This window comes from Camellia sinensis, chromosome 6 (genome assembly GCF_055761805.1).
Source record: "Camellia sinensis isolate YWXY chromosome 6, ASM5576180v1, whole genome shotgun sequence".
NCBI lineage: Eukaryota > Viridiplantae > Streptophyta > Magnoliopsida > Ericales > Theaceae > Camellia > Camellia sinensis.
The window spans coordinates 107,735,768-107,761,109 of NC_138966.1; the positions used below are offsets into that span (position 1 = coordinate 107,735,768).

Sequence of the window (25,342 nt, forward strand, 5' to 3'; positions counted from 1 at the left end):
TGCGTTGAGACTATTGAAGAATCTAAGCCTCTCATCATCTTCTAGAAAATTCGAAGTTGTTCTTCAAAGATCTTTGAAGATCTTCGAATTTTCCAACTCCTTTCTTGAACCCTTTCATACAATAGTATATATACATAGACATGCATATATATTAGGAAGAGCAAAACCACATATATTAGAAGTTCAACACAAAAGGACTCCCCCATCATATCTCAGCATCTATAATTAAACAGAAACCTCAATTTATCTAAAAAATCTAATTCGATTCAATTCAAAAAATAAAATAAAAAACAGGAAAGCTATCGGATGAGGTCAAGAAAAAATTATAGATGAAAAATTATGTAAAGCAATTTCTAGAAGAATAGTTCAAAATTTTCAATGATCACCAATCGTTAACTCACCAAATGACAAGGCTAATTTATTTCCTGATACAAACTACAAAAAGGGTAAACCAGCAACAGATAGATATCCTCTTCTTTGTTAAAAAAAATCAAGTTGAAGGGGTATGATTATTACTCGTTACAAATAACAAATTTTTCCTATTCGTAAATAATTTATATTAGTAACAAAAATACGGAACTGGTATAATAAATTAATGCTACATACAAACATGAAATTACAACTAGATATCCTCCGTTTCAACAAATTGAGTTCTCAACAAATCAATAGGCTCTTGCTTGTGTGCTCCTGAGTTCAACTTCACACGCCGTTCTTCATAAGATGCTGTCAACAATCAAAGCATTAAGGAAAGTTAACCGTTTATTTATTCTTGTCAATAATTGATTGAAGTTGTGCTTAAACACTAAAACACAGCAACATAAATACAGAAGAAGACGACAAAAAATTGAAGAAACAAACATAAGCATTGCCTATCGTTGATATACATGAGACTGTAGATTACCCAACATATATGGGAGTTTGGCTCTCTTTCAGAATCAGTGGTAAAAGACACAACACAAAGTATCTTAACTACCAAAAAATAAACTAAAAGCACATCTTAGAAAAAAGTATCTCAAGTTGTGCAAAAAAGTTGGGAAAAAATCCAGGAAAAAGTCTCTTTCTTGAACTAAAAAAACTTTTTAGTTTTGTTTGGATCTTAGATTTCAGGAGTAATTTGTGGAGGGAAAGAGAGGGAAAAGTGAATGGATTTTTTTATTTTTTTTTCACTTTTCCCATCCTTTTTCTTTCTTTCTACAAATCCCTCCTCAAATCTAAGATTCAAACACAACCTTAGTGATAACAATATTAAGGGAAACTCTATAGGCAAGTTATCTAGCAATAAAATATTTTTGCCGAATATAAAAATAAAGGCTGAGAGCTCAAAAACTCTCCCTAGAGCCTAAACTCATTTGGTTATAAATGCCTTCTAGTCATTTTCACCCATGTAAAGGTAAACCTTAAATTATCCCGCATATGTTTTTATACCTCAATTTGGGAACAAATGCAATAAAAGCCATTCTCACCACCCTTAAATAGAAAACACGCATCAAACTTTGCATGCATAAATTTAAGCAAGAACTATGTCTTGCCAAAGAAGGTACTCATAAGAGTTGTGGGTTGTGTAAAGCGACAGAGAACTCACGCTCAGTTGGTCGTGACATGAGAGGAACATAGGAAGCTACTTTGTTTTTGGTTTTATTATTCAATATGCTGTCATCTGCAAAAATTGAAGTGCTCCGAGCATTAGAGAACACGGCAAGAAAAAAAGAAGATTCGGCATAATGAAATGATATTGCTTTGTGCACCATTTTCAATGAGTGAACAGGTTAGCAGAGCCTCATGAAAGATGGCAGCTTGAAGTTTGTAAGTTCGGCATTCCATCTCCAAGTGTGCATGCAGAGCTTTCTTGGCATCTACACAAAAAAATTCACGAAACAAATAGAAATAAAATTCAGTGCATGTGAATGTCCACCAACTAACAAGCAAGTTGTCAAAATCCATTAAAAAGCACAACGGATGCAAAATACTAAATGGAACAAGATGTCCAAATTTTAACTGTGGCGAAAAAAGTGTTTATATTCATTATCATGAATTTGTTAATTGATTACAGGTTAATGAACCCAAAAAAAAACCAAGTCACAGTCGCCCACGTACACAATATTTGATGAATTAGTCATATGATGATGATGATGATGATGATGATGATAGACGACCAAAATATTGAAGCAATAGTAGGTACATAATCTGACTAAACTGATTAAATCGTTCTCTCCATACGAGAGAGAGAGAGAGAGAGAGAGAGAGAGAAGGAATAACACAGTGGTGCGAACACAACCATAAGAAAGAGATTTACGGGGAATCCAATTACATAATTTAAAAAAAAAAAAAAAAATCACCAATATGCATATAATTTTGACATTACACTATTACTAGTGTTAAATAGTCAGGTTTGGTTTGGCAAGAAGAGAAGAAAGAATAGGCCCCGAAATGTAAACCAACCTCTTGCCCCCTCTCTCAGTTGCAACCCCTTTTCCCACACGGAGATACAGGCCAACAAACAGACCAAACAGAATAGACTCAAAGTGGACATGACAAACACACAAGGTTCGAACCCACAATCTCCAAAAATAAAACAAAAGAATTGGTATAATGTTAGTCAAATCCATTACCCCAAAATCTTAAGCTTTGGTGTTTGGGGAATAGGATGGACAACATACAAGCTAGCTCCCACAAGTTGTATAATAAAGGACAAAGCAGATGATCATCTTAGGGTTCATTTCACAAGTATATAATGAACCATAATACTATAAGAAGATTTCCACAATGACAATCAAATTAAAACAACAATTGGTTTGATTTGATAAACTAGAGAGAAGATGCATTGGCAACATTCTGTTGTTTTCATTGAAGAAGACAGGAAGCAGTACTGCCACTCTGACTAGATCCATTATAACCAGGTAATTATTCAATGAGCACCATGTGACATTGCCTACATGGTGCTCCAAATGAAACACATTGAATTTTTTTTAACAGATGGGACATGGTGACTTACTTTTGTTAGGTAGTTAGGAGACAAAAGGATGACTCACTTAGGTTCCGTTTGTTTCGCCATAAAATATCTTACACCTGAAAATATTTTTCACGTAAATTGATTTTGCACAAAAAAATTAAAAATTAAAAATTAAAAATTTGCTTTTTTTGTTTTCTGATGTTTGGTTGACATTTGAAACAAAAACTTTCTATCTTATGCGTTCGGTTGAAAGCCAAATGAAAAGTCACCCTTTCACCTTTGGACAGATCAATGTGCTAAAAAGGCCGAGCTCGGAATGAATTTCCTAAAAATTGACTTGAGAAAATTTTAATGGCAAGTCACCTTGGGGACTATGACAAAATATTTTGCTTAAAAAATGTTTTACTTACTTTTCGTTCAACCAAACATTAAAAAATGTGTAAAATATTTTCAAGAAAAACATTTTACGTCAAAACAAACGGAGGCCTAGTGTGTTGCAATTTCTCATTGGCCAAGAATTATGCCACATGATTACTCTGAGAGAACCTAATAATTTTCCGTTACAACCAGGGGATTTCTGGTACATTGCTAGTCAGAGGAGAAGTCTGGCCATATATTTCAATGCTCAAGTACCTGAGGAGCATATAAATCTGAGACCTTCAAATTCACAGGATAGCAGTACCAATGGAATTTCTGGTGCCATTATGTATTGAGGTTTCCTGGGCATCATGTCAATATCCAGCAATGTATCAATCACCTACAGATTCAAACACTTGATCTGAGTTCATGACAAAACATACAAGAAAATAAATTTAAATTTCAAGAACTTTTCTCCCAAGTCCCCGTTAAAGAAGGTAACCATTTGTTATTTTCATAAATAGGCCCAGAATGGCCATCATCCAATGAAACCATTTTGATATCTCCCTTACTAATATTTTCCATTGATGCAACTCCATAAATTCTGCTGTGCATGTTTTACTCAACCACAGAACATCATCACACAACATGATATGAAGTCCATGTGTAGATGCAGCGTCATAAATGTGAAATTCAAACCTTTTTTGAGCTAGTGGAGATAGAGGTTACATGTCAAACCACTGTTATAGTGTATCTCTTTGGCCTACTCTATGGGTGTTCTATAATCAATGGACCAACTGAGCCATGCTACTAACTTGTTAAAGGCTAGAAGATAAGAGAACATATTTTGTACTTGTGTATTTAATTTCTTCCAATGGAAGACTACAAACCAATCAATTATGAGGATATCAATACGCACATTAGGGGATTCAAGACCTTGGCCAATCAAAAATAGTACAGCAACCATACACCGAACCTGGTGCCACAGGAAAGCAGTACCTGTGATTTTCACTGCGCAAAGCTGATCGCCTTCAAACCTGCATATAAAAAGAAACAGTATTTTTGACTAAATTTACAAACAATTTGATCAAGAAGAACAAAATCGTAACCAGTCAAACCAATGGAATGCACATTAAGCAAATTATCAAATAATGGTAGTGACAAATTTGAGTAAGCTGCTACATAGGAACTGGGCAGCTGATTGATAACAAAATGAGAAATTGATACAGTAATCCAAATAATACCTAGAGACATGTGTCCTTTCTCAATTCACTGTGACATTATTGTATCTTCTCCTATTTGTTTTGAGCATACTACCAATGTTCCATCCAAGGTAAATAAGAAAAGTACTTGCATGACTCAATTTTTACTATTCAGAAGGACCCTAATATGCAACCGATTTTTTTTCTTTTGATGGAAACTAAAGTTTTTAAAACACAGAACACAGGACTTTATAATGAAGAGGTGAAAAAATAAAGATAAATGCTCTGTACTTCACATCATTTCAGTCAACATCGCACTGGTTTTCAATTTTCAACATTCTATCTCCTTCAGCCTTTATCCAGTCTGTAATTCTCCAACATCCCAATAATAAAATCCAAAAAACATAACATCAATGAAAATTTTGAATATTGTGCACTTAAAGTCATGCCTTCTACTTGTGTACAAAAAATTCATAGGGCACCATGTTTTCTTCAGAAGCCTTGACTCATGATCTTCTTGACCGTCCCACAGACATTATAGTGCCTTCACCTAAATTTTTTATCATTTCAACTCAGCAGTGCAAACATCGGCCTTCATATCTCAAAAAGAATAAATGAAATCAAGAAAAAAAAAAAAAATCAAACATTCAAATATTTGCTTCATTTATTATGATGATTCCTTACAAAGTTCACCACAAGTCTTAGCAAATGAACAAAGAAGAGTAAGCTATCAAAATGTTAGAATGAGATGCCTGAAAATCAATGTCATCTTGCAAGTAACACACAAGTGGAAGTCACAAATAAATGCAATAGTTATTGCTGGGTGCTAATCTCACCTTTCATTGCAAGGAATTATTTCAAACTGCATGATCCGCCTCCTATAGTTACGTACATTAGCTGCATCCATCTTACAGAAGTTTCTGAAATCGTGTTCCCCAACAAATTTCTTACCTGCATCCTCCATTGCCTGATGAAACATCAAACATGTAGCAAATAAAGTTTTAGCATTTTAGCAGGCACCATATGGGTTACTCCATATATGTTAGAAGCATAAAAACTCATAGGCATACCTACCACTATATTCAGATTTCCTTTCCAGAAAAAATACTTGTATTCCCTGCTCAAGCAGCTAAACCTGCATTGCAGAAAAAATAAATAAGGGGACCCATGACCATGTAGGCACACAAAAATCAACCATGCAAACTAGTTTATTCTGATGTTTAAAAAAAATAAATAACAATAATAGCAGCTCATCTTGCAATATGACTAGAAAACTAAACAGAGAATGAACTACGGAACCAATAATCTCCTTTAATCAAAGCTTGTAGGCATTAATCAGAATGGAACACAGAATTAGTGATTTTTCCTTTTAGTAATAAATGGTCGGGACAAAGTAAATTCTTAAACAGGATATGGAAGTCCAGAGACCATTTGGATTTCTTCAATAGAAGAACTCACAAGAGTACCACATGTTGGCAGACTTTGACATTTTAGATTTGTGTCCAGAAACCATTAGGTGTTTGTTTTGGAGGCTATGGGGTGGCTTGGTGGATGGGCACACCCCTTATTAAGAGTGAAGCCAGGGTTCAAGTCTCACTCCAAAGAAACCTGAATGGGTGTTTGTTTTAAAGGCTAAAACGTCAAGGTGGGATGTCTTGGTATCTGCATACGTCTTGGTAGCATTAATTTATGCTCAACAGCTTGGCAGCAACTCACTCCAAGCAAACATTCTTAAATCCTTTCCTACATATACCAAACAAAATGAGGAATTGCCAAAGTCCTCTCTTACACAACAGATATAACTCATCAAAGACGTTAATTTTTTTGTACATTAGAAGTGTATTGAAAGAAATGAACCACGTTAATCATGTGAAAGAATATGGTGAGCACTTGCACCATATGAGACAAAAACCTTATTTTAAGTATGTTAAAAAAGCAAGAAACCCGCATTTTAAGTTGTCCATTGGTCAAAACAGTTCCTTAAATGCAGTATTTAATCTACGACAAGCTGCGCTTTAATTAGAATGGTAAGCCCTGGGAACTGATGGACAATAAGCGACTTGTTTTCTTAAAATTCCTTTCTTCTTTTCTGATAGAAATCATGATATGCTAAACTCAGTTCAGCAAATAAATCACACAAGGATCTCATACGTTAGAAAATAAGTCAGTAAATACCATTTAAAAATAAAATAAAATTGCAATGATAATAAAAGTTACAGTAAAGGAAAAGACTTGCAAAGCTAGACAGACCTTGCGCTGAAATCAATTGGAGCAGGACACCAGCCCATAATTCGAATATCTTTAGGAAGAACTCTATTCAGTATTCTCACATAGTCTACTTCTCCTTCTGAGATTAAAAGAACAAAATAAAATAAGAAGTAAAGATGATGGAATAATTAATTTAAATTACAAGCAGTGAGATGCAAATTATCTGTAAAAATGGTTCAATATATTTTAATCGAGTAAAATTAGGGCCGTTCAAAGATCAGTTCCTCTGAAAAAACCAACTGGTCCGAGCCAACTCGACCAAAAATGGACAGCTCCTCGAAAATCGGCGGTCAGTTGTGGTTTCAAAGCATCAAAATTTTCATTTAAGCGGTCGGTAACGGTTTTAAAAAATAAATTTGATTTGAAACCGAACCTTCTAATGTACATATATATAACACGCGTACCATTATTTATTAGTTGTAATGATTGCAGCTTATCAACCATTATGCCTGGCATTATTTGATTGGAGCATTAATTACACTATCAATACCACTCTTTCTCTCTCTCTACTTTATCAACAAGTTACCTTATTGTAAAAAATAAATTGATAGAGAGAGAATAAATTATATGTATTATTTATTGATTGATCTAATGTTGTTTATTACAATGGTTCATGATTCCTATATATAGAAGAGGGTGAGTATGTAGTAGGTAAGGAGTAGGTGAAGTGGATGTGGTAGTGGTGTAGTGGGTTAGGTTTAGTGGAGTAGGTGAGGTGGTAGTGGTGTAGTGGGTTAGGTTTAGTGGAGTAGGTTTAAGTGGGTGAAGTAGGTGATAGGTTTTAACAGCCCCCCGCAAACTCAAGGGGGATAGGAACTAGCCAACTTGAGTTTGGAGAGAGTAACAAAACAAGAAAATAGACGAATACATAAAAGAAAAGAGGATAGGAGACACTGTATGGTCGTGTCAGACCGATGGTGAAGACACTGTATGGTGGTGTCATAACGTTGTAGAGGACACTGGATGGTTGTGTCAGACCGATGTAGAAGACAGTTTATGGGGTCATGTCGGACCATTGTAGCAGACAATGTTGTGATAGTTGTTGTGACAGTTTACGGAGTCTTACTGGACCCTTGTAGAAACTAACCGAAATCAATGTCGGGACAGTTTACAGAGTCTTGTCGGACCCATGAAGGAGCTAACCGGAATCAATGTCGGGACAGTTTACAGAGTCTTGTCGGACCCTTAAAAAATACACTGTATGATGGTGTATATAGGCTGCCCAAATATATATATATATGGATATATATAGTGAGCCCTCAAAAGTCGCGCCCTCAAAAGGCGCGCCCACTTCATCAAAAGGCGTGCCTGACAGAAAGCGTCGAGCCATCAAAAGGTGAGCCGGAGACGTGGCGAGGCACGTGAGCGACAGAGTGGCGTGTCGGCCTCGGCTATTTAACCAAGGTTGAGGCGGAGGCTGTGCAAACCAGTCTGAAACCGCCGAAAAACCTTTGAAAAAAACTCTTCCGTTTCTGAGAAAGAGATTCTGGAACACTCTGTTGCCATTCTGTAACCAACCTTTCTCTGAAACACTCAGCAACCCATAACATGGCCTCGTCTTCCCGTTCAGCTACCCAGAATATGGCCTCTTCGTCCCGTGGTCTGCTCACTCTTTTTCCTGACCTCAACGAGTCAACAAGAGAGATAACTGGTGCGGTGGCCAGTGAACCTCAACCAAGCGCCTCTGGTTTTGCTCCGTTGAACTTTCCGATGCGGTCGGTGGAGCAAAAAATGGCGGTGCAAACTGATATTGAGGCCAATCAGTATACTTTGAAGTCATGTGTGGAGACCATGACGGCGGTCACAAACCTGTCGCACCGGCTGCAGAGTAGGACAAATGATGTGCAGCAGTTAAACGCCCAACTGGCTCTGCTCCAGCGCATGTATAAGGATGCGCGAGCAGAGATAAGTGTGCTAAAGGCGGAAAATAAGGAGCTGAAGCGGAAGGCCACCGTTATGTTCCGATTTGGAGGTCAGCCATATGCTGCAGTGGAGGAGTATGGGGGAGTGAACGTGCTCGGCGGCGTAGGAAACACGGAGGCAGCACCGGCAAGGACCGCCCAGGACGGAGGCAAGAAGAAGAGACCAGCGGCAGAGTAGAGAAGGGATGTCGGTGTGTGGCCGTCTGCAGAAAAGAAAAACAAAGCCGTTGTTGTTGTGGGTGTTGGATTTGCGGGTTTTTTTTTTTTTTTTTTTTTCGCTGTAAAATTCTGATCGGGGTTGATCCCCGGCACGAAGAAACAACAAGTTTGTGGAATGATAATTTTTTTTTTTTTTTTTTTTTTTTTTTTTTTTTTTTGTGAAAAGTAAGGGAATCGAATAATAAAACAAAATATGGAGATGGTGATGAAATGATAAGCATGGTGATGATGAATATATAAGAATGAATAAAAATAATAAAGGATGGAGTGGGGAACAAGACGAATAGTTTTATAATAAAAAATAAAATTTGAGCGGTGGATGCAAGAATGGCCACGCCTCTGTGTATCAGTGTGTGATAGGAGAGTGAAGGAAAGTGCAGCTTTTTTATTTATTTATTTATTTATTTATTGATTTATTTATTTATTTATTTTTTTTTGAAGAGACCAAGAGAGAGAGCACATGTCTCTGTATCTCTCTATGTGTGCTGTTTTTTTTTTTTTTTTTTTTTTCACCAGAGAGAGATAAGGTTGAGAGAGAGTTGCTTTGGTGGGTTCATTTTCCCTGAATGTTCTCCCTCTCTAAACCGAGAGAGAGAGAGAGAGAGAGAGAGAGAGAGAGAGAGAATGGATTTAATCGCAAACGAAGACCTGAGAGGGCAATCGCCAGGCCTCGGATTTGGAAAAGCACATGTCATCGAGAGCTTCGCTGCGGCACCAGCGGCACTTGTTGGAGTACTGAGAGCAGTGCGATTTCAAGGCCATCTCGCTACAGTCCACGATCCGATTGTTCCTCTGATTGCTTCGCAAGCTCCGAATCGAAGCACCATCGCCGACGATTCCACCGTGTGTTGGTTCGAAGAGCGACGCGACGAGGAGTAACAGCAGCAGAAGAGTGACGAAGTGCGAGAATCTCGATAGAGCAGTTGCCATGGTGTAATAATATGCTGCTGTAGCTTTAGCTTCCGTTCGAGTAATTGTTCGAGTAATAATATGCTGCTGTAGCTTCAGATTCAATTCGCAGAATTCAAGCAATGGACTAAACTCAAGACACCTCAAATCTGTTGACAAGAAGAGCAGATTCAATTCGCAGATAACTGGGCTTCAAGCCTCGCCACCCGGGCCTCTAATCTTGATATGTCAGACAGGAGTCGTTGTCTCTGCTCATTAGCAGACTCCCGAAATTCAATATCACGTTGCCTCTGCTGTAACAGTGCATATACACAATTGCAAGTGCGCGCAATCGAAACCGGATCACTTGCAAACAGATCAAGCGACGCCGGAAATCCGAAGGTAACGAGCGTCTGGTTCAGGTATTTGGCGCAATGCTCCAAGTTTCCCACATCGGCAAATGTGTACTCGCTGATTCCGAAACTGGACTGACTTGAGGATCTGAGATCGAAGTCTACTTCAGTTGAAAGCAGTGTTGAGAGCTTCTGCAGAGATGGCAATGGTGGCTTTGTTTTGGCGAGGTATGTGTAAAAAAAAAATCATAGCGGACTAGGTTGAGGTCCGGCGGACGGCTAAGGGGAGGTTGCCGCCCGCCGGTGAAGCGAAAAATACTAGGTGCTAAACCTGCTCTGCTCTGATACCATGTAAAAAATAAATTGATAGAGAGAGAATAAATTGTATGTATTATTTATTGATTGATCTAATGTTGTTTATTACAATGGTTCATGATTCCTATATATAGAAGAGGGTGAGCGTGTAGTAGGTAAGGAGTAGGTGAAGTGGAGGTGGTAGTGGTGTAGTGGGTTAGGTTTAGTGGAGTAGGTGAGGTGGTAGTGGTGTAGTGGGTTAGGTTTAGTGGAGTAGGTTTAAGTGGGTGAAGTAGGTGATAGGTTTTAACACTTATCAATTCAGGGAGTGGTTTTGCTGCAGTTGTTGATGCTACAGTCGTGTGCAGTCGCCTTGTTGTCACCATTGAATACTAGCCATGCATTCTAATTGCTATTCACTTAACGAAGCGTCATATAACAGAGACATCACCATTATACACTCACCCATCCCCACATTAATTATTTATTATAGGAAATTCAATAACTCTCTCTCTCTCTTTCTTCTCGTCTTCCCCTCTCTACTTCTTTGCTTCATTTCAACTTTGAACTCACATCTGACATCTTGGATCCTTTCATTTGAGATCTTCAGTTCTACTTCTTAGCTTCACTGACTCATCAATAACTTCAGTCTTCAGATTTAAATTTTATATTGATCACTAAAGAAAGATCAAGAAAGAGAGAGGGTAGTGATTGAATTTCATGGATCTCCAATAGTCTTTTATCTCAGCTGTATTGAATCAAATGACCCAACAAGAAGATGATGATGAAACCTATATCCATCTGATTAGTCTCTCGAATTATTAGTTGTTGAGTTGTGTGATTGAACCCTATTCAATCTTCCTCTTTCCCTTTAGATCTAAGGCTTCCTTCCATGTTCTACTGCTTCTCGGCCTCTATCTCCCTTTCTCTCTTCGTAGATTTAAGGATTTGTGTTCCTTGATTCTCTCTATTTATTTATTTATTTTTCTGATTTCTTTTGCAACCAGCAAATAGATTTGTCCTACATGAAACTTAGGATGTTGATTTGTTGAATCGTTTTACGTTGGAAAACTAAACATTAGTGGGAGTTTTGCAAAATATTTGTAGATTAGTAAAAAAATTATAAATTTAATTATTAATGTTTATAAATTTTATTATTAATTTGATTTTTTTTTAAAAAAAGAATACACTGCGTTGTAATTCTCTCTTTTATTTATAAAGTAATAGAAAAAAATTTGAAAAAATTATATAAAAAAACTTGCGAATTTAACCTTTGTAAGGCCATCTCCAACCGTTCACCAAATCCAACATCAAATTCATATTTGATGAAAAAAAGCTGCTTTTTGTGCTCCAACGGTTGCACCAAAACAGTATCAAATTGAAAAAATATCAAACGTTTCACCAAACCGAGGACGGCTTGCTCCTTTCACCAATTCACTGTGCATAGCCGTTATTGTGAAAATTTTACACTACGGGGTCGACCACCTGGTTGACCACCCGATCGACCACCTTAGTATTTTTTCAAGCAACAGATATGAAGGCAAAAACTAAAAATTTGCTCTTACCGGTCGACCCCCGGGTGACCCTCTCTGTTTGATGCACGCTACAGTGAACGATTGGAGTTGTTGGTATCAGAATGAGAAAATTGACTTTTTTTTACTCAAATTTGGTGAAAAAATTGTTCAACCGTTGGAGATGCTTTAACAAAATAAACTTGGAATTTATCAATTTAAACTCTAAAATTTTAAATTATTTTCAATCTAAATTATTGAAGGGGCAAAATACAAATGAAGCGGATTCAAGCTTTGGGCCGGTCCAAATCACTAACCCTAAACCCAAATGTCCATCCGATATGGGACAAATAGCCACGTGGGCCAAACCATTGAGCCCATCTCTACAAGCAACCTCATAAAAGGCCGAACAGAGGTATGATCGGAGCCGAGCTGAGGAGTGTGCAGTGTGCCACCTCAGCTGGTCCCCCATCCTAGAATCACAGAAACAGTTAACAGAAGTTATGTGATCTGTTATATGCAAAGCTACAATGAGCACGTGACTCTATGGTTAACCACCCCGTGGTCCTCTAACTTGGGCAATGCTAAAGAGAGCCTTGATGCACCCAAATTCCATGAACCCATCTTGAGAAACAAGCAAAGTCTTCTATATAAGTAACACTCTCTTCACATTGAAAGTATTTCATTCATTCTCAACTAATCTTGAACTAGCTCATCTCCTCTAATCACACATTGAACACTCTCTTCCTCTCTCTACACCTAGAGAGATTTCTTCATCTTCTCCAATCACTCATTCCCACACCAGAAAGGTTTTCCAACCACCTTGGTCAGGCAGCTCTGACGGTGCCTTGTTTTGCAAGTCCCCAGCTCCTAGACAGTCCAATTCAATCTCAAAGCTCCGATCCAATTCATCTAATGCGGAATTTGATACGTACAATTATCTATATATTCCTTTTAAGTAAAACTAATGAAAAAAATATACATTTTAGTTATTAAAAGTCAACGAAAAAAAATATTTGAAATATTTTATATACACTATCATTTTTCCTTTGATTTTACTTAAAAGAAATAGAGTGATGATTTAGACGGAAAATAAATCAAAAAGATTATAATTTAAATTTATAAAATTAAAAAGTAAAATTTTATTTTGTCAAAAGAATCAAAATTGAAATATTTTTTTGTAATTTCTTTATAAAAAAAAGTAAAATGAAAGGAGAGAGAGAAAATCATCCTTATAAATCCAATGGCCAATAGTAAATAGTCAATGTGGGAGATCATGTCTATAATAATGAAAGTCTCTGTTAAGTCACGCTCAATTAAGTGAATAACAATTTGAACACATCTTTAGCATTCAATGGTGACAACAAGGCAACCGCACACGACCGCACCATCAACAACTGCAGCAAAACCGCGCCCATCAATTCAGTCTTATTAGATACCCCACTTTCTCTTTGTTCAAAAAAAAGAGAGACCACTTTCTCTATCTCATCACCCACCCACCCACCATATTCTCTCATCACAATGCTTCCTCTCCCTATCTCAAACTTCAAATGAGAATAATAGTTCCATATTTTCCCGCTCACATTGGACTTCTCTATAGTTGTCATCTGGTTTTCTTACAACTCTTCCTCTCCCTATCTCAAACTTCAAATGAGCGTAATAGTTCCATATTTTCCTGCTCATGTTGGACTTCTCTATAGCTGTCGTCCAGTTTTCTTACAACTCTTCCTCTCCCGCAAATCTTTGCCTTCAATTTATAGTTGGTTTTTTTTTTTGTATTTTTGGGTTAAATGTATTTTTTTTCCCATTACATCTTCTTCTCTCTCAACCTCTTCTCCTCTCTGATCTCTATCCTCCATAATCCTCTTTTTTCGGCTGCAATTTGTAAGATATATTTAATGTATATGTATACATCTCTCACTATTTTTCTTGGATGTGTGAGATTTTTTTTTTTTTTTGCCCAAGGACACTCATCGGCTCCGACTGACACCGACCGTGAAACTAAATCAGTTCTATCGGCGGTTTCAATGTATAGATCAGTCAACAATGGTTGTAAAGATATTGAACCCGATTCTATCAGTTTCGTATGGGGAGTCAAGGTCAAATCCAACCCAGTTTGACCTGTGAACAGCCCTAAGTAAAACACTAGTTCAATTATTTTTTAAGACATTAATTGCTGATGTCATATTCTTAGACAAATTGCGAAACATATTGAAATCATCACCAGGACCTTATCCAATTGTTTGAAGAAGTATAAATTATGCACTGCAGCCCCATCCTATTAAGGCCATAAATTGCCATTAAAACCTAAATTCCACTAGGATTGGAAAAGAAAATGAGGCCATTCTGTATAGACTTGTCAAGTTTCATCAAAATGAAGAGATGTGATGAACTCGAGCCAAATATGAAAAATCAAAATTCAAGACAGGAAGATTGTTTGCTAACCATATAATTCCTTTGCCAGAAATGCCCCAGAATATCCGTTGCTCTGTTCTGTTTCCTTATGGTTAGATCGTAAAAACAGTGAAATCACCTGCACCAATCATTTCCATGCTTTTTAATGACTGAAGAAAAAGGCATTTAACAAGCGACTTCTACATGCAAATTAAAATAATAGAGATAAAGAAAATACTGGATGCTACCAGAAGAAAGAAGTCGTCGGTCTTGCCATTTTTTATTGGTTTAAGACATATAGTATTGATTTCTACTAATATGAATGTAGTAAAGGTAAATACTGATACATATTACAAAAATGAAGGTAGTAAAGGTGAATGATCCTAATACTAGTCTCAAGTTAATTAAATATAAAGCAATAATTCCAACTACTTGGTGTATACCACCATTCTGTCTTTTTCTGATCAATTCTAATGTAGAGCCATATCTGCAGTTAAACCAGGCAATCATATCATTTCTCAAAGGCACAACCCTCAAATCAAACCTAACACATAGATTGGCTTTGCTAAATAGAAAAAGGAAAAATCAAGTTCAAACTACCAGCTTATGAAAAAATTTGCAATTATGCATGCTAGCAATCAAAACTAAAGAGAAAAGGTAGTTCTGCTATCATCTTACTTGCCCAACAGAAGAAACTCCCTTGTCTGTTCTGCCACATCTTGAGTACTGTAAGTCCTTCTTGTCACCATCAATGAGCCTTGTCTTCTCAAGAGCCTTGAAAATTTCAGACTGCAGAACATCCAAATATTATACAAAGAATAACACAAATATTCCACTGATTGATTCAATATAAGCAAACCAAACCTCTAAGTTCAATGCAAGCAAATCTGACATCAGTACAAGTACAACACCTAGAGTCTAATTTTCAGTTCTGCTCCAGATGATTCTGGGATGTCATATGTTATTTCCACTTAAAATATGTAGAAACTGAATGTTCATCTCAAAATCAAACTTTCCATAGAAATTGTTAGTCTTTGCAAGATGAACACAAAACTTAATCCAGATAAACCAGTCGATGCCATTTCCCTTCCAATCTTTATGTAGTGAGTGAGAAGCATTCCATCTTTCCATACACTCCAAGATGCCTAGATGCCGCAAGACATTAAAAATAGAAGATATTTGCTGATATTTTATAATGGCACCAAGGAAACTTGGCACTCTCTTGATGAATTGTGTGAACTTCCGTAGAAATAAACTGCATGCTACTTTTGAGAATACTTGAGAGGAAGAATCTCTAAGGTCAATTAATCCTAACCTACATTCTTCATGGGTAAACATGACGGTCAATGCATTTATTGCTCACTCTCAGAGATCGTCTGTGATAGTTTAGGGTGGATAATACTTGAGTCCATCAGCAAAGCTCATGGAATTCACAGTTTTTGGAAGCTCAAGAGGGAAAACAAGGAGTGAATCAGGCAGTTATGAACAACCCGTAGACTGATGTTTCCTTTTGGCTATACCTCAAGAGGACAAGGGTAAGAAAAAGTAGGACAATGCTAAGAAAAAGTAGGACAAGTAGTGGATATATCACCACCTACCTTTTTCCTGAGCAATATATATATAAAGACTTAATGGAAGTTGAATTGAAATTGTCAAGTTGTGATGAGTTCTAGAAAATCCTTTGTATGTTATGAGTTTCTAAATTGGGAAGTTCGTATTTGTTGTTAGTTATGCTTTTATTAAAACAAACGTTCTATAAAGATCATTAAACAAGTTGATCAATAAGACCTTGTGCAGATTTTCACTCTTGTAAATGCTGAGACTGACAGACTTTGAATCTTTGATAACATTTTCTAGGGGCCTTAGTGAGATTTCTAAGGTCTATTTCTCTTTTTTCCTCTTCTTCGTTCTTTTAGTTTCCAGCAGTGTTGAGCATAATTAATAGCCTCAATCAGCCCTTCATTCAACCAACTAACCTACCATTTCAATCCCTCAAATTTTATACCAACATCAGCATAAAACCCCAACTAAAAACTAACTCTAAACCCGAAAAAATTGAAGTCAAGCCTTCATTCGATTGTAAGCAGCTTAATTCCCATGTTTAAGGGTCCATCCTAAATCAATATGTCTATTGATTACTCTTGAACTTCATGCCACCCATGTTCCATCAAGCACTACAGAACCTTTTGCCAGTCTGAAACCGAGCAACATAAAGAGAGATGCATTAGGTAACAGCCAACTTAAAACCTCAAGTAAAACCCTTCAATTAACAAAGCAATTGAAGTAGTTTCATTTGAATAAAATATATCTTTTAAAAAAGTCACCACTGAGTTGGGTGTTGCAGTCTTTGTACTTCAGACAAAACACAGCAAATAGAGACGAACAAATAATTAGGTTATTGAAAAGGGAACAATGCCTGATGATAGCTCATCATATTGTTCACCATATAATAATTGTCATCAGTTAAAAACATTCAGGCTATGACAAACATAGAAAATTGCCCGCCTGTAGGGGGAAAAAATTGAGAATGCACCTTAAGGAAAAGCCCCTTTCCATATGGTCTCTTATGACCTTTTCTAAAATGTTGTCACCTAGCAGTTAGCAATGCAAGAGCAGTTCCATTCCATTGGGTAAAGAAAACTAAAAAGTGTTAACTGAAAGCATGCAAGAAAAGTATAATGAGACATAACAAACATTCTCGTACTGTGCACCAACCTCTAGTATATAATAAAAAATTACGCTCGACTATGTTGAACTAATTAATTACCACTTTTTCTTTTGAGTTGGGAGGAATATATACAAATATCAGTAACACATTAAGAGTTGAACCTCAGCCCAATATTTGGTTGATCATATATATAAGTTGACATATTTCTTCTAACATAGACATTCAAAAGCTGAAAAGATGAAACCTACCTCGACTGTTGGATCCATTTGAGCCTCTGAAGCAAAACCAAAGAACCTGAAATGCAGCAGATATTGACTCACAATATGAACAACATGAACTCTACTAAACAAAAAAAATTCATAAATATCACAAGTAAACATGAAGATTCAAGTAGGAACCACAAAATAAACAGTACAACAAATGTGGAAGCAAAAGCTAACGCAATATAAATACTGTGGCTTGTACCAGCAACTTCAAATAAGAAAATTCCGAATACTACTCTTCAACCACACTACTTGATTCATCAAACAAGTGAAGAAAACAATTGCTAATTCAAACTATTGGTTGAACCCAAAACATAAGCTTCAACCCATAAAACTTGCAGAGTTGATCGTAGTTTTAAGACAATATACTCTGCACCAGGCAAAAAGGCCAGATTAGAACAGCCAAAATCGAGGACTGAGCATAAATATAATAACTGGCGTAGGATGTTTTCCCTCTTTTTTTGTCCCTTAATCACATGCCACTAGGAAAAGAGACTCCTCTATTGTCAACCATAAAAAGATAATATATGCCACTAGGAGGGGAGTTAGAAAGTAAAAGATTATAATCCAATTTGGCTTTGATTAAACATGTTGGACCATCCAACTTCGAAATTTTGCAAGTAAAAAAAGGTTCCAAAGTTCTAACAAGAGCTACTGAAAGGTGGCAGCAGTTTTGCTTCTATCAAGAACAGAAAAGAATGGACAAAATTTGAGTATCTCCCACCTACACAAACCCCAACAGGTGCAGCTTCAGGCATGGCCATTTACAAATGTTTATATTTTTCCAACTTAGATTAGTCCACAAAAGAATGAAGATTCACAAGACAACTGAACAAAGCCCTAAAAACAATACCAACCACTTGGGAAGTCAAATTCACCAATTAACAATATCCAAAACCATATACTCTGCTTGTTCACAGATCATCATGCCTTGCTTCATTGCCTCAGCCATAACCCATTGAATAGTTATTAAATCAATTAAAAAAACATATCTTTAAGTCTTTCATTTTATTTATTTTTTCCTATATTCTTTCATGTTGTGAAGTTTGACCTATATGTTATTTCTAAACTTCTTGGTAATATACTTAACTGCACACACCAACAAAGAGAGAAAGGGCAAGGAAATTGAGAAGCGTACATAAATCTTAACAACAAACAAAACAATGCTAAATGGTTTAGATTGGTATCTTACATGTACTCGGGTACGAGTATCGGGTGCAAGTGTGTATCCAAGCATCAGACCTTCATAAATTTAAATCTTGGGATATTGGGATACGTATCCAAAATTGGATATGGGTACGAGGACATGTCATATGCACATATACATTGCATATTATATAATATTCTCAGATGAGATGTTTTAAATTATATATAAATATACTATAAATTAAATACGATTCAGGAAAAATATGAAATTTCTATATCTAATTCATGTGAGAGGCTAAAAATATTGCTTTGCTAACAAATGTGAGCTTGTTCTTCATCATGTATTGTCACAAATTAAAGGATAGTGTTGGGCACATATCCCACTCCCTTACCCATGTTATATCTAGTGGACACGGGTACTATGAGAGAAATAGAAGAGTCCGTGTAACACAACACATACCTCTGACCAAAATACATTACTTTCAGAGCAACATATCTCTTGGAGGACCGATGCCCAGTCCTCATAGTGTTATAATCTGCATCAAGAAATAGACAACTTCAAATGAGTGCTTACTATACTACAACTATAATTCAACACTGAATACACGAATGGAAAGCAACCTGCCAATCTCTCCTTCACTTTCTTCCTTCTGTTCTTACCGCCTTCTAAATTTAATCTCCCCCTTCCATTGACTGAATCAACACTACCCATATTACGAGCATCAAGATTTTCCTCCATATGTGGAACAGTAATCTGCAAAGCTCATGTCATTAAATTATCAAATGGAAGAAACATCAATAAGTCAAACAAGAAGGATGATCATAGTTAGCCTGGCTAAAATTGAGCCGTTATAAACACTTCACGAAGCATAGGTCAGAAATTCAAATTCCGTGAAGTGTTTGATCCCTTGGTGTCATCCAGGACTTGTGCCTGGTAATTAGCCATATGTGGACGGGAGACGACATCTGCCTGGACTAGTCAGGGCTAGGGCTGTAAAATAAACCAAATTATTTGAGCTCGATTCGTGTTCAGCTCGTTTAAGATCAACTCATTATGTGAACAAACCAAGCTCAAACACATTTCAAAGCTCGTTAATTTTTCAAACCAACTTGAACAACCTATTACTTGGCTCGGTTGTACTCAATTAGATGCATTATAAAACCCAAACTACTCGTGTTCGGCTCGTTCATAGCTCATTTAAGATCAGCTCAATATATGAACAAACCAACTCGAACACGTTTTTAAGCTCCGTAATTTTTCAAAAAAACCTTAAACAACCTACGATTATATGCACAAAAAAAAAAAATTTTAAAATCAAACTATTCGACATCAGTTTTGATTGACTCGCTTAAATCTCATTTAAGATGGGCTCAAAACAAGTAACCCATATTGAACTTATTTAAGTTTTTAAGTCAAGTTTTCGAGTGAACTTGTTTACAGTCCTAACAAATCTCTGAATATCCTTAACATAAATAATAAACAGTTGGATAAACTACTTATTTCTCTTTCAGCTTGAACTATGCTTGTTTTTAAACACAAGCACTATCATGTACATATCTATGTCTGGTGTACACATACTGCGTGTTTGAATATAAACGATACTAACCTTGTGACATTGGCAAATTGATACGAGAGAAGATAGCTCGGCATTCTTGGACTCCAATTCCTAATTGTGAGTTTCATAGAGATTGAAATTGAAGTGAAAACACTAGTCAGGGTTGGGGATTGAAGATTAATAATGGGGAAGAAATTGAAGACAAAGAGCGAAAAGGGATGAGAAAGGGAAGAGAAGAGAAAAGGACACCTTGACTCTGTTGGAGAGAGACTTGAGCTGAGATTGAAGTGCGACGATGATGTGGTCCGACTCGGGCTTTGCAGACTCCGCGATCTCTCTGCTCGGCTGATCCTCCATGACACCTGTTAACACCATAAATCTGCAATTTTTATTATTATTTATTATTTATATAATTGCAGGACACGTGGCATCCTCTTATTCATTTGGAAGTTAAAAGAAGTTATAGAGATAATGGAGAATATGAAGGACAAAGTGGATGAGTGGGAGGACAAAGTGGATGAGTGGAATGACACATGGCAAGACAAGAATGAAGATGGAAGAAATGGGTAGTTACTAAGTAGTTATTGCTGTATTTTTTCTTCTATAAATAGCCATTAATGGCTACATTGTAAGGATCCAGAATTCATAATCAAAGACACTTGATTTCAATATTTCTTGTTATTTTCCTTATCTTAGGAGTAGTTTAACATAGATTTATATTTCGAAGCATTTATTTTCAGCATTTCCATTTCGAAGCATTTTATGCACTTTCTTTTCGAAGCATAGGAGTAGAGGTAAGTAATTATTACTTTGATTGTTCACTCAATCATCTTTCTCCGTTCCCCATTCTTCTTTTAATTTTTCTTTTCTTTACACTTGGCAATCTTGAAGTCCTCTTCGTTGAGGCAAAAGAACCGTCAACACAATCGCTTGATAATTGGCTTGAATTTAATCTGTAAGGATTTTTCAATTCTTGCTGGCACGCTCGCATTTATGATATTTTCCTTCGTAGGAAAATAAGCCAACATTTTAGCCAACATTTTTTGGCACGCCCAGTGGGACGTCAAGTGTAATAAATGAAAAATGAATTGGATTTGTCCATTTCAAATAGCCTAGATGAAATTTATTGGCGTAAACAAGAAATTTTGGATCTTCAAGAAGAGATCCATTTTCTTGATGAAATAAATTTTCATCCTTTACAATATTATTTGGTGGAAGAAAAAAGACACCATTTAATTGGAGAAATTCATCAACTTGATATGGAAATTCGCCAATGGAATGATGAGTTATCAACTCTCACTACCAAGTCTTTAACTGAGGCCTTAATGGCCGGAATTGGTGAATTTTTTCAGAATTTTTCCATGGTTAAAAATAGCAAAAGTAAGGAGTTGATTTCATCAATGGCTCGGGGGGTTCAAGAATCCGTTTTTAAAGAGCCAAATTATGAAATTAACATAACGAAAGAGCATATTTTTAAGTCAAATTTGGCTAAGAATGATATTTCATACATGACTCGGGGGGTCCAAAAACCAATTTTTAGAGAGTCAAGTCATGAAAATAACATTCTTATGGGAGATTTTCATAAGCCATTAATGGCTAACATGGAAAAACAACCCACTTTGTCAAAAAATTATGAAAATCAATTTGGCGAAAGTCATGTTTTTAAACCAAACATGGTCAAGAATAATGAACAAGCCACTGTTCATGAATTCAAAATTTTTGACATTTTTCAAAATGTCAAAAAGTATAAATTTTCATGGTCACACTATACCATGACTTTTGGTGTTCAAAATCCTTTTTGGATTTGTGGTTCACATCAAAATATAATTATGATGATGTGGTTAATAAAATTAACAAATTGTTCTTATGAGTTCGAAGCACTAAGAACAAGGGATGACCATTTAAAATGCATGAACTTGGCTAGAAAAAGCCTTTGCATTTAAATAAATGGTTGAGAATGGCTTATCTTTTCAAATTGATGGCCAGTTGTTTGTATGTACACAATCAAAGCATCGAAGATACATTCGAGGCATCAAGAGTTGTTTCGAAGGTTGATTACTTCACATTCGAAGCTGTATAAAGCTTTGAAGATACATTCGAAACATCAAGAGTTGTTTCGAAGGTTGATTACTTCACCTTCGAAACTGTATAAAACTTTGAAAACTTTCGAAATGTGTACATCTCTTCAAATATATGTAAAATGACAATTAATTAGTTGTCGAATAATGCCTGTTTTTGGCATCATAAGTTGGCTCGAAGAACAACAGTTTTGGTGTCTTCGAAGAATTAATAATTGGTTCGAAACACAAAATTAATATTTCCATTAATTATGTGTGAACCAGAACATATAAGTTTTGAATAAACCACAATGGTTGGCCAAAAAACAGCTTCGAAAGCCGTTTTGCCATAAGTTGCTTCGAAAGCTGTTTTGCCATAATTTTGTAAGCTTCGAAGCTCTCTATCTTGCATCAACAACAGCTTCGAAGAAATAATAATGGTGGTTGTGAACCTTCGAAGCTTTGTCGAGTATTTTTGAGGATGTAATTCGTCTTTGGTCGGTTCCATCGACCTTCGAAGAATGATTTTGGTCCTTTATATCACTTTCGAAGCTTGTTACTAGTAATAATTCGAGTCATCTTGTCATAATTTCATACTCATTCGAAGCACTTTATTGGTGTTGTTACATCATTCGAAGCACTTTGCTGCTTAGGTTAGTCATGTGCTTGGTTCGGCCCTTCAAAAATTCAAATAAACATCATTTTTAAGGGCCGCGGGGGGTAATGTTAACACCATAAATCTGCAATTTTTATTATTATTTATTATTTATATAATTGCAGGACACGTGGCATCCTCTTATTCATTTGGAAGTTAAAAGAAGTTATAGAGATAATGGAGAATATGAAGGACAAAGTGGATGAGTGGGAGGACAAAGTGGATGAGTGGAATGACACATGGCAAGACAAGAATGAAGATGGAAGAAATGGGTAGTTACTAAGTAGTTATTGCTGTATTTTTTCTTCTATAAATAGCCATTAATGGCTACATTGTAAGGATCCAGAATTCATAATCAAAGACACTTGATTTCAATATTTCTTGTTATTTTCCTTATCTTAGGAGTAGTTTAACATAGATTTATATTTCGAAGCATTTATTTTCAGCATTTCCATTTCGAAGCATTTTATGCACTTTCTTTTCGAAGCATAGGAGTAGAGGTAAGTAATTATTACTTTGATTGTTCACTCAATCATCTTTCTCCGTTCCCCATTCTTCTTTTAATTTTTCTTTTCTTTACACTTGGCAATCTTGAAGTCCTCTTCGTTGAGGCAAAAGAACCGTCAACACAATCGCTTGATAATTGGCTTGAATTTAATCTGTAAGGATTTTTCAATTCTTGCTGGCACGCTCGCATTTATGATATTTTCCTTCGTAGGAAAATAAGCCAACATTTTAGCCAACAACACCGCACTGTGTAACGATTCCTCCGGACTCCAAAAAAGGGTGCGTGCACTTGCTTTGTGTTTCTCTCGAATATTTTAGACCAAATTAAACCCTACAGCATGAATAATTATCAAGTACACATTTATATTTATAAATTAATCTATAATTATGTTTTATATTTATAAATTAATCTATAATTATGTGGTATAAGAGTTGACTCTATCATCATTAAGCACGTAATAAATTAAAAATTAACACAAATTCTATCACGTCGTTATGGATAAAAATTATGAATACTTTTTCAATGTCTCAAATATTTTTCTTTTTTAAAAAAATGATTCAACTTATCTCTGGTTGGTTAGATTTCTCAATTGAAACATTATGCTGCCCATTTAAATCATTCTGTAAGACTCGTCGAGTATTTTATACCTGTAAAATTTTTCATCTTTTATATTCATTTAATTTATATACATTTGAAATATATAAAAAAGTTTGAAAACATTTTGCACAAATTTCATATTTTTTAAATATATGTAGATAAAGTGAATTTCAAAATTTTAAAATGATTAAACTAATAAAAACTTTAATTGAAAAAAAAAAAACAAAAGGATTGAAAACTCACAAGGTTATTTTCTAAAACGGGTGAATTACTTTGACACCTCCTGAGCTTTCTATTTAATATAAATCCTCCATTTACATTTGAAAATTTACACTTACCTCATGTTAAATTAAAATGATATATTTGCCCTTTAAATTTTATAGATATTTTGTTCATGTCATTTCAAAGGAAATAACAATCATCTTCTTTAGTTTAACTCACCCAAGAAATTAAATTTTTTTGATTTTCATGTTTTTTTTATTGAATTTTTTAATATTTTAAGTAATTTTTTTTATTTTCTAGATACACCTAATCTAAATATACTTAAGAAGTATAACACTTTGTGATTTTTTTTTTTAATTCACCAAATACAAATAATATATATATATATAAATACAAAAATTTAATATATTATCTTATTTTATTGTATTCAATGAATTTTTTAAAAGTTTTTTGTACAAATTTTATGCTTTTTAAATATTTCTAAATTAAGGTTTGTTTTGGAAAGTAAGTTAAAAGTTAGCTTTTGACTGTTTTTTGAAAAAAATGTGTAAAAAAGTAGAGAGATGGTATAATTCAAAAAAAGTTAAAAAGTCAAAAAATTTGCTTCGAGTTGCCAAAACAAGCCTAAATTGATCTAATCTATATATAATAGTGAAAATAAAAATTAAAATTTTATTCATATATAAAAAATTCATACAAAAAATATCATTAAAATATTGTGATAATGATATTGTTATAAATATAAATCATGTTTATAGGTGTTTTATTTTAAAATGAAAGGTCACCATTAAGTTATATCATCGTGTTTGAAAATTTTATATAAAATTTATGTTTATATATTATCACTTCATAAAATATGTTCAAGTATAATTTAATGATAGAAAGTTGTAGAATGTAACTATGATGATAGAAAAAAAGAAATGGTAGGAAAAATAACTAGATGGTCATTTAAAAAAAATTAGAGTATGACATCAGCAATCCAGAGTAATTTGTACTGAGGTTACAAACCTCAATGAGGGGAATGTAATTTTTTAAATTTGAGGAGAAATCTGTATTAAATAGAAACCTAAGGGGGCGTTAGCGTAATTTACCCTTTTAAAACTCTAAACTTAAACAGAGTATTAAATTAAACATTTATTTATTAAATTTAAAAATTATTCAAATAAAAAAATATTTATTAAATTAAATATGTTTATTATGTAAATATTTTAATAACTTTTAAATTTCCTAATTTGTGTTGATAAACCCTATTTAGGAGATTTTTTATTTATTTTATATGTAAGGTATTTTAGACCAGCTTATGCGTACCAAG

General features: G+C 35.1%; 1 protein-coding gene across 5 annotated transcripts; it reads right to left on the minus strand.

Annotated features, from left to right (window-relative positions):
* Positions 1-350: 350 nt before the first annotated feature.
* LOC114261806 (Pseudouridine synthase family protein) lies at positions 351-23,789 on the minus strand. Of its 5 annotated transcripts, none has more exons than XM_082874401.1 (16): positions 23,453-23,789; positions 20,241-20,353; positions 20,043-20,102; positions 19,057-19,189; positions 18,896-18,971; positions 17,275-17,320; positions 15,037-15,147; positions 14,410-14,497; positions 6,760-6,856; positions 5,584-5,644; positions 5,346-5,476; positions 4,227-4,344; positions 3,584-3,707; positions 1,746-1,853; positions 1,583-1,657; positions 351-723 (listed from the first exon to the last, which is right to left on the minus strand). In XM_082874401.1, the coding sequence occupies exons 2-16, from the start codon at positions 20,346-20,348 to the stop codon at positions 623-625; spliced, it is 1,437 nt and encodes a 478-aa protein (XP_082730527.1). In that variant the 5' UTR covers positions 20,349-20,353; positions 23,453-23,789; the 3' UTR covers positions 351-622. The 5 variants fall into 5 exon arrangements, with proteins under 5 accessions (XP_082730527.1, XP_082730529.1, XP_082730528.1 ...); XM_082874403.1 differs by having other exon boundaries at positions 19,096-19,189; positions 23,453-23,584; XM_082874402.1 differs by having other exon boundaries at positions 6,760-6,853; positions 23,453-23,584.
* Between the last annotated feature and the right edge of the window lie 1,553 nt (positions 23,790-25,342).

Bases quoted from the DNA above. Each gene is read 5' to 3' on its own strand.
- LOC114261806 (XM_082874401.1), bottom strand. From the start codon at position 20,348: ATGGAGGATCAGCCGAGCAGAGAGATCGCGGAGTCTGCAAAGCCCGAG. The intron at 18,972-19,056 runs GTTGCTTTCCAT...TTCTTGATGCAG, and splicing joins AGTGAAGGAGAGATTGGCAG to ATTATAACACTATGAGGACT. The intron at 6,857-14,409 runs GTTAGCAAACAA...TTTTAATCTCAG, and splicing joins TCTGGCAAAGGAATTATATG to AAGGAGAAGTAGACTATGTG.